This window comes from Bufo gargarizans, chromosome 2 (genome assembly GCF_014858855.1).
Source record: "Bufo gargarizans isolate SCDJY-AF-19 chromosome 2, ASM1485885v1, whole genome shotgun sequence".
NCBI lineage: Eukaryota > Metazoa > Chordata > Amphibia > Anura > Bufonidae > Bufo > Bufo gargarizans.
Window position 1 is genome coordinate 69,604,006 of NC_058081.1, and position 9,837 is coordinate 69,613,842.

At 46.1% G+C, this 9,837-nt stretch overlaps 1 protein-coding gene across 1 annotated transcript in view; it reads left to right on the plus strand.

The window, feature by feature from the left end:
* USP39 (ubiquitin specific peptidase 39) overlaps positions 1 to 9,366 on the plus strand; it is a 34,389-nt gene extending 25,023 nt beyond the window's left edge. Inside the window, exons 8-13 of the mRNA XM_044279154.1 lie at positions 2,664 to 2,731; positions 3,514 to 3,702; positions 4,214 to 4,356; positions 5,674 to 5,809; positions 6,117 to 6,203; positions 8,896 to 9,366. Of these exons, the coding sequence (XP_044135089.1) occupies positions 2,664 to 2,731; positions 3,514 to 3,702; positions 4,214 to 4,356; positions 5,674 to 5,809; positions 6,117 to 6,203; positions 8,896 to 8,943 (671 nt within the window). The 3' untranslated portion in view covers positions 8,944 to 9,366. The remainder of the gene's footprint in view (positions 1 to 2,663; positions 2,732 to 3,513; positions 3,703 to 4,213; positions 4,357 to 5,673; positions 5,810 to 6,116; positions 6,204 to 8,895) is intronic.
* Positions 9,367 to 9,837: the final 471 nt, after the last annotated feature.

A 9,837-nucleotide genomic window follows, 5' to 3' on the forward strand; every position in this document is an offset into this window, starting at 1 on the left:
TCAATTTAGTTCTGTGATTAGATAATCCTCTAGCCAGGCACGTCATCTTTTATGAAGGGATCATTTATATGGGACGAACATAGATTCTACCTGCAAGAACGGGTTAATCCTGTTGTCATAAGGAGGTGATGCGTCATCTAAAAGGGGTGGTTTTCAGGATATCGGACCTACCATTCAGACGCAGGAGCGCAGAGTGTATACGTAACAGGACGCGCCCCTAAAAGCGGGAACCTATGATGGAGTGCATAGTAAGGAGTGCGTGGTATATCCTGCCGTAAGGAGCGACAGCGTCTCTTGGTGGCTAAACCCTCAGCTACCCCTATTACCTCCCTATACGTCCTTTTTGGGTGTTCCAACTCGTTTCTTCTAAGATCAAGCCGGTTCTTCAGGGGACCATAAGGCAAAATCCAAAAGTTGGATATTAAAAACTCTCAAATTACGAAGGAAATAAAATACGAGCCACATTTTCCAAAGTTGTATTTTATGACCCGCATCACGGTAGATGCTTTACTACATCTCATAGCTGCTGGTAGGGATCAGAAGACTGTTCCATGTATATTGCCACCCCCTGCGGTGGTGTCTCGCCTCATGTTCTCCTCCACCATCATATTACCTTGGGTGATTAGAGCTCTGTCAGATGGTATCATGCTGCTATCCATTCCCTGCCCAGCGAGGCACAACCATTTTCTCACACTTTCCGGCCTCTTAGATAGCAGGTCCTTTACAAGTATTTCCTGTTGTCTTCAGCTTCATTTCAGTTGATGGTTGACATGAGGACTTCATGACAACCTTGCTTGGCATGCTGATTGCAAGGGCACTGCAACTGTGCCTGTGTGATCAGGCGCAGGCAGTGGTTGTAATACCAGGCCTCCGCCCCAGTCTAATGGCGGATATCATAGGAACAAACTTTTTTTGAATGCCCCAACCAGTGCTGATCGCAGCATTCGAAGGGTGAAACCGATCCCCTTTGATTTTGTAAGAGGAGTTCAGGAGCCTTGGCTCAGAGCTAGTTAAGGAGACAGCTCAGGGTCTATTGACGTGGCCGAGGGCTTGTCTAACCATGTTCCAGGAGAACCCTTAGGTGTGCCCATGTCCTGTTAGTATACAGTGTAATGTACAGTGCACAGTCATGCATTTATTAACACTTGACATACATGTAATTTACGTGCATGACGTACATGTAATTTAAAGGGAATTTGTATATTAGGGGCCTGTTCTCAGTGAGGGTCCAACTCCCAGCACCCCACCGATCAGCTGTTTTAAAGAGACTGCAGCGCTCGCTGAGTGCTACAGCCTCGTGCTAGGTCAGTGACATCACCGTACACCAGTCACATGGCCTAAGCGCACCGCGATCCCATAGGCCGGAGCTTACGATACCAAGCACATCCACTATACAATGTATGGCGCTGTGCTTGGTATACTGTGAGGAGGCCGCGGTAATCACCGGAGCTGATCGGCGGGGGTGTCGGGAGTCAGACCTCCACTGATCAGATAGTGATGACCTGTCACTTCAAACAGCTGATCAGCAGGGTTCTCATACCCCATATCCTGAGGATAGGCCATCAATGTACAAATCCTGGAAAGCCCCTTTTAATTTTTTGAATATAAAAAAAACAAAATGGCTGCATTTCCAAACCCCCCCCCCCCATCATTCCACCTCCATTACCAATACAAGTTTAATTCATCGCTCAGTGAACAAGCCCTTATACTGCTGTGTTGATGGAAAAGTAGAAAAGTTTTGGCTCTGGGTAGGCGGGGATGAAAAGCGAAAATGCTGCCATAATAATATACACCTGTTGGATATCTTCATGAGGGTAACGACTTGTACAATAAATCTATAGCCTAGTTTATGATGGTCAGTACAACCCTTCCTACCAGACAAATCCTCAGTCAGGAACGATGACCAAAGCATAAGGTACTGGAATGCAAAGAGTTAAAATCCAAAACATTTTTCTTGTCCTCAAGGGTAAAACGGACCCTTTGTAGATGCCCACCAGCAGGAAGGGTAGCCAGCAAATGGCAGGGTTTAGGGGGTGCTGCTGCTTTCTGCCTCCCCCGTCCCTGTGGTAATGATATACGGATGGGGAGCCCTACGCTTACTGGTGACGTTTCAGTGACGGGTGAGCGGGGTTTTCTCCCTCAACGCCATTCACGCTTTCTTTCCGGCCCGTGCCCTCCAGCTCTAGATTGGCCTAATGAGTGTCATGACTGTGTCTCTTTTGAGTCCGCCGGAGTTGCTTGTCATTTTTGCTAGGCCTTCACAATTGAGGACATACTGGACCCCCCTCCTCAGCGCCGACTGTGAGAGATCACGGAAGCCGCAGCGTAACCGCTTGAAACAACCTCCTGAAATGAATGGAAAAATAGTAAATCTATGTAATGAAGTCTCCCTGCTTTCTCACTGCCAGTTTCTGCTGATCTAGAGTGTGGTGTATATCACTGCATTACTAAGCAGAAATGTCGGTTGTCACCCAGCTCACCCAAAATTGTTAAATCGCCCTGCAATGAAGTGACTGGGACTGAAGTGCGGTACCATAAATGGCCAGTGGACAAGGGTGGCACTGGGAGGATGCGTCCAAGTCTCCGTTTTTTTTTTTTTTTTTAATACAGTTTTTTCATTACTTCTACTATTACTTATATTCTTTTAATTGTAATTGTAACAGCCATCGTAACAGAAGTATTCCAGGGATCGATGAGGATTTTCACGAAGAAGCTTCCCCATCCTGATTTGGTAAGAGTTAAACTGAGGACGTCGTTACTTATTGGGGTACAGTGTCCTGTATAAGCGGTTTCTGCCTCCCTAGCATATAATGTGGTTTTACGCAAGAATCTGCAGGAGATGGACCCAGATAGAAAATGTCCTGGATATGTTTATTTTTTCGGAGTGTTTTATACTGATGAGCTGTCCTCAGGATAGGTGATCAGTATCTGATCGGTTGATCACCTGCTTTAAGAGGCCCGCAGCTTTCCCTCAGTAAGTGACGTCACATGAAGTAGGTGTCAGTCAGTCCTATTCAAGCGAACGGGGCTGAGCGGTGGAGAACAGCGCCTATACAATGGGCGGTACTGTGCTTGGTAAGCTGTGAGGAGGCCACTTTGCTCAGTGGAGCGCTGAGACCTCTTCAAACATCTGATCGGCGGAGGTGCTGGGAGTCGGACCCCACTGATCAGATCTTGAGGATAGGTCACCTGTATAAAACACTCGGACAGTGGCTGTGCCATCAGGCTGCCTCCCTGTATCTGGACCCCCCTGTATGAGAATAGAGAGCCACTAACCAGCAGCAGCTCTCGCCGTGGCAGACATGGGTCATCCAAGCATGAGATGGACTGCCATGCTACTCTGTCTCAGCTGTTTGCTGGGGGGTGCCAGAGGTTGGACCCATGGTAATCACCTGGTTGCAGGTATTCCCATCTTCACCCATTTCTAGGTAGGATATGCCAACCTTATTCATGTTGATGGCTGTGATGAGGTGGATCCATTTAAGTTACATAACAGCTGTTTTCTGTCTGCAGCCATCAGAAGAGAAGGAGGCGCTGCTCGAAAATGAGGAGTACCAGGAGAAGACGTTGGAGTCGCCCTTTATGTACCTGACTCTGGACCTTCCCACCGCCCCTCTCTACAAGGATGAGAAAGAGCAGCTCATCATCCCCCAAGTGCCACTGTTCAGTATCTTGGCCAAGTTCAATGGCATCACAGAAAAGGTACAGACCTATCTATATATAATACACACACACACACCCATATGTGTTCTGCTGGCATGTTGGCACCGCACCAGCAGTGAATCTAGGCAACCCGTTATTAGATCACTTCTGCATGAGATACAGATCAGTACTGTAGCAGGACTTAGTGGATCGGAGTCTCCTGGGTAAGACTGGTACATGACAACTGGCACACCTGGAGACTCAACCCACAACCAAGACTTTTCTTTTTATAGGGCTTTTTCAAAATATTTTAACTGATGTCCCGTCCTCTAGATAGATCGTCAGTGTCTGATCTGGGGGTCCGATACCCAGGTGTTTTAGAAGACACCAAAGCTTGCAGAAGCACCGCAGGCCATGTGACTAAATCTGTGGTTTGTTCCCAGTTTGGCAGTATGGGTTCACCGGGGCATGGGGTGCACTGGATTAACAGCGTGCCATTCTCTTTCATAAATCACTCTGATGCCTGGAATGCTTTTGGAAGGTCATTTGGTAAATGCATGTGTCTTTACAGGAGTACAAGACCTACAAGGAGAACTTTCTGAAGCGTTTCCAGCTGACCAAGCTCCCTCCATACTTGATATTCTGTATAAAGCGTTTTACCAAGAACAACTTTTTTGTGGAGAAGAACCCGACTATAGTGAATTTCCCGATCACGTGAGTATATCGCGCCTTCATAGAGCGCAGTATTATAGGGATGCTGTATGTATAATGACGTGCTGAACAGATCGTGAAGTCCATGGTGACCAGTAGGGATCGACCGATTATCGGTTTTACCGATATTATCGCCCGATATTGAGGATTTTGACTGTTATTGGTATCAGCATTTATTTTGCCGATATTCCGATAACTTATTGGGAACACAGATCGCGCTGCTCTCAGCGCTCTCCGTGTTCCCTCAGCAGCAGCAGCACAGGGGAGAAGGAAGCAGTGTCTCCCTTCCCCTGTGCTGCTGCTGCCGCTGCAGCCAATGGGAGGACAGGGGACAAGAGAAGGGGAGGGGCTGTGGCCACTGCGCCACCAATGAAGAGAAATATCTCATTCATTCAAATCGAACAGGAGGCGGGAGCTGCAGAATCACATAGCCGGCTCCCGACCTCTATGAGCTGTAGCTGCGATCTGCGGTAGTTAACCCCTCAGGTGCCGCGGATCGCAGCTACCGCTCATAGAGGTCGGGAGCCGGCTATGTGATTCTGCAGCCTCCTGTTCAATTTGAATAAATGAGAGATTTATCTTCATTGGTGGCGCAGTGCGCCCCCCCCCCCCCCCCCCCCCCAAGCCCCCCAGTATTAACCATTGGTGGCGCAGTGCGCCCCCCCACCCAAGACCCCCCCAGTATTAATCATTGGTGGCAGTGGCCACAGGATCCCCTCTCCTCCTCCGATCGGAGCCCCAGCAGTGTAATCCTGGGGCTCCGATCGGTTACCATGGCAGCCAGGACGCTATTGAAGCCCTGGCTGCCATGGTAAGCTCCATGCTGCTGTGTGCACAAAGCACAGAGCAGCAGGGACAGTGAGAGCTCCTATTCACCCTGATGGAGAGCTATCGGGGTGAATAGGACAAGGGTTCTAGTCCCTAAGGGGGCTAAAAGTTAGTAAAAAAAAAAACAAAAAAAAACTAACAAAACAAAAAGTTAAAAAAAAATATAAAACTCCAAAATATTAAGTATAAATGAAAAAAAGATTTATAAAAAAAAATCTACACATTAACAATAAACATTAATTTTCAGCAGATTTGTGTAGGATTTTTTTTTTTCAAAAATGAAAATTCCCAGAATATCGGTATAAATTATCGGCTATCGGCCTGAAAGTTCACAAAGTATCAATATCGGTCGATCCCCAGTGACCAGTCATCCACCTGCACAGTGACGGGTATAATTGGTCAGCATGGGTGACATCTTTGCTGTGTGTATGTATTTGTGTCTGTAGGTTTTCTGGCACAAGCCAAGTTTTATCCCTTCATTTATTTTTCTAGAAATGTGGATCTACGTGAGTATTTGGCAGAAGAATCTCAGTCTACGCACAAGAACACAACATATGATCTTGTAGCAAACATAGTGCATGATGGAAAGCCCAATGAAGGTGCCTACCGCATCCATGTCCTCCACCATGTGAGTATGCTGTGGCTGCAACCCTTGTGGTGGGGCATCGTCACCATTTGTAAAAGACCGTTGTCAGCACCACATCCCAAGGGTAGGGCAACATGGTGACTTTATATAGAAGAGTACAAATTTAAAGAGTGATTATGTCAAGGCGCCCTGGCTGAAAATTTTAAAAAGTGGCCGCAATGATTTTCACTGTAAGTTGGTCTACAGCGCCATATAAGTAGCTGCATATGGCAAACTATCATGACGGGCTGGCACCATTAATTCCACAGCGCTGAACATACGATTGACATTCTACATTATTTGTGTTTAGGGCACCGGGAAATGGTATGAACTGCAAGACTTGCAAGTAACCGATATCCTGCCCCAGATGATCACGCTGTCGGAAGCCTATATTCAGGTACGTGTTTTTCACGATGGTGCGTTGAGGAGCTCATGTACTTCACAAGTGAAGAGGTCGCCTTGTGCCCAAACAATGTGAGTGGAATGTGGATCCACGTTATCTGAAGAGAGGCGCGGGGTCAGTACTTCAGCCTGGGTGTTGTCCTTTTATTGATCAGCAAATAATTGGGCAATAGTTCTGACAGCAGAAGTTTTACCTGAGATGGCTAGCCTCCGGCACTCCAGCTGTGTTAAGACTACGACTCCCAAGATCTACACTTGCTTGGCTGTTCTCAGAACTCTATAGAAATGAATGGCGCCCGATGAGAGTCCTAGTTTCCCCACAGCTGTAGGTTAGCCATCATTGCTGTATATACACTTTCTTATGTTGATGGAGAACAGAAGTGTGATCTGCTCAGCATCGTGGCTTTTGGGCAATGATGGTGCAACCGCAGTGTCCTGTCAGTGGCCACCACCAGAGCTCTGACGTGATATGAAGTGCGGTGTCAATTGCTTTAAACCTTTGACCTCACAGTGCATGTCAACGTTTTAGTATTTTAAATTACTAACTGGTGGTCACTGAGGACCTATTTACGTTTTTGGATCATGTACTGTTTATTAGAATAAAACTTCACTTTTATTTTGTTATTTATTCTTATAAATTGTCCTATATTTGCACTTATAACACCTATTAAACTAAAGACTTTAAAACTATCAGTGATGCGGGCCTGCTCATTCTGAATATTTAGGTTATCCACCTGTGTATTGTGTATACCACCGTTATAGCTGGCTCTATACAGAAAAGCGTGAATAGCTGGGGGGAAGGGGGCATCCTCTATATTTTTTGGAACGTTATCCTGATCACTAAGGATCAATTACGTGATTAAATTACTTTATTTCCATTTGAAATTGTCGCAGCCTCTGCTGCTCCTCATACACCTCCTCCTACCCAGCCGTTACTCCTCTTAGCCTATATTTTTCCTATGTCTGATGCCTGCTATATCGCTTTATCTATATGCCCGTATATTTGAGCATTCACCGCTGTTTCACTGCCTGAAAACTTAACACTCCTACACTCTGCATCCCGACATGTTTCGCTGTGTTACCAGCGTCTTCAGGGGATAATGCATTATGCCCTGAAGACGCTGGTAACACAGCGAAACATGTTGGGATGCAGAGTGTAGGAGTGTTAAGTTTTCAGGCAGTGAAACGGCGGTGAATGCTCAAATATACGGGCATAGAGGCTGCGACAATTTCAAATAGAAATAAAGTAATTTAATCACGTAATTGATCCTTAGTGATCAGGATAACGTTCCAAAAAATATAGAGGAGTTTCCCCTTCCCCAACCACCCCCCCATTGAAATATGAATTGCATGTAGGGTTGTTTCGGGTATCGAACTTTCGATACCCAATCTATACTTTTAGCCCGGTATCGATCCGATACCAGGATTTGTCTTTTATCGATACTAGGCTGTGCTACTGCCCAGTATCAGAGAACATGGATTGTGTTTCTCTCAGCGTGGCCATGTTCCCTCAGCAGCACAGGGAAGAAGGAAGCAGTCTCTCCCTCCCCCCTGTGCTGCTGCTGTCTCCAATGAGAGCTTGGAGGAGGGGAGGGGCTCTGGCCACTGCGCCACCAATGATAACTAACGTTTAATACATTACAAATGCAAGCGGCGGCAGAAACACATTGCCGGCACCCTGCCTCTGACAGGAAACTGCGATCCGTGGCAATTAGCCCCTCAGGTGCCGCACCTGAGGGGTTAATTGCCACGGATCGCAGCGCCCTGCCACCAGCTGTATTTGTATATTAAACGTTAATTATCATTGGTGGCGCAGTGCGCCTGCCCCCTCCACAGTATTAAAAACATTGGTGGCGCAGTGCGCCCCCCCCCCCCTTCCTCAGTATTAAAATCATTGGTGGAAATGGCCACAGAGTTCCCTCACCTCCTCTTATTGGTGGCAGTGGCAGCTTCTGATCGGAGCCCCAACAGTGTAATCCTGGGGCTCTGATCGGTTACCATGGCAGCCAGGACCCTACTGAAGTCCTGGCTGCCATGGTCAGCTCCATGCTGCTGTGTACTATGCACAGTGCGGCAGGCAGAGTGTGAAGTCCTATTCACCCTAATAGAGCTCTATTAGGGTGAATAGACAAGGGATTAAAAGGTATGGTATCGAAACAACCCTAATTGTATGTCTGCTCATGTGCACGAAGAATTTCATAGAAAGCTCTGTATAAATCGAATTCACTGGAAATCTTTAGAATCGGACATGAAACAAAAGCATGATGTATATATTTTTTTTTAAGTGTCCCATCTAAGGCTAGGTTAACATCGCCGATTACCGGTTTTCTGATCCGTCAGATGAACGAAAAAAAAAAGACAGATCCTTTAATTTTTTTGCATCCGTTTTAGCCATTTCCACCTGAGATCCGTTATTTCTGATGGGAGGAAAAGCTCTCCATGAAGGTCTTTTTCCTTCATCAAAAAAAATAATAATAATGATCTCGGACAGAAATGGCAAAAAACGGATGCAAAATAAGCACAGTGGATGCTAAAAATAAAGGATCCGTTTTTTTAGTTTGTTCTTCTGACAATTCAGAAGAATGGAGAATTAAAGGGTGTCGTGAGCCGAGCCTTAGCTGCCACCTTATTTCACAGCCCCAGATAGCACCTTCAAATGGTAATGATTATTCATTTCTCCCCGACAGATCTGGAAGCGACGTGATGACAGTGAACTGAAGCAGGAGGGAGCATGAAACACCGACGTCTGCCTTACCGCTGTGGGAGGTGGAAGGAGAGGCATGAAGGAAGCGGGACTGGCAGGTGTCCCCTCACTCCTTTGAGCCATAAGTTTAAATAGAAATCGAGCCACAGTCCAGTGTAGGGTCCTGGCTGCCATATCTTTCCACCGGAGAACCAGGCCTCCAGCCCTCTATCTAAATACAGGTGACAACTGTGGACCTACTCAAGACGTCTCCATCTACACTTTGTGTGTTAATGAATAATTGCGAGGAAACACAGACTGTCTGTCATTATTTTCCCACCTATTAGAAAAGCTGATGTGATTCCTGTGCTTTGTGTGACTGTATATATTTATACCAGATGTCTAGAAGAAAGGTTCACATTATATTGTGTGGTTTTAAAATTTTTATTTTGTGCATTAAACCTGTTTTGTTCTAGTCTTTTGTCCGTTTGACTTTTCTCCTCCTTTGGGTCTAGAGTCACATTGATCGTTGAATTCTGAACTTTATTCTGTGCCATCTGCGTCCACGGTAGTCATATATTTGGAATCTCCTTTTCTGCCTTTAGGACACAGCAATTTAGTTTTACTTCATCTCCGCATTTCAAAAGTCATGGGGGCAGATTTAGCAAGACTGGCGTTCAGTATGTCAATTTTGATCTCCCCCGTGCCGGAGTGAGATGTGACTAAGATATCTTTGGTCCTCTGTGCGGCAGGAACTCAAATCTACACCACCCTAGGGAGTGGTGTAGACCTGAGCTATAATTTGTGCCAATTTCTGGCATAAATGATAGTAAATATATAGAACAGTGGCTAGAAACTCAAGTCACAAGTGAGCCATAACTGGTGTCTTTAAAGATTTGCTAAATCTCCTCCACTTAGTTTTCAGTCAGTGTGTATTTGTATGTAG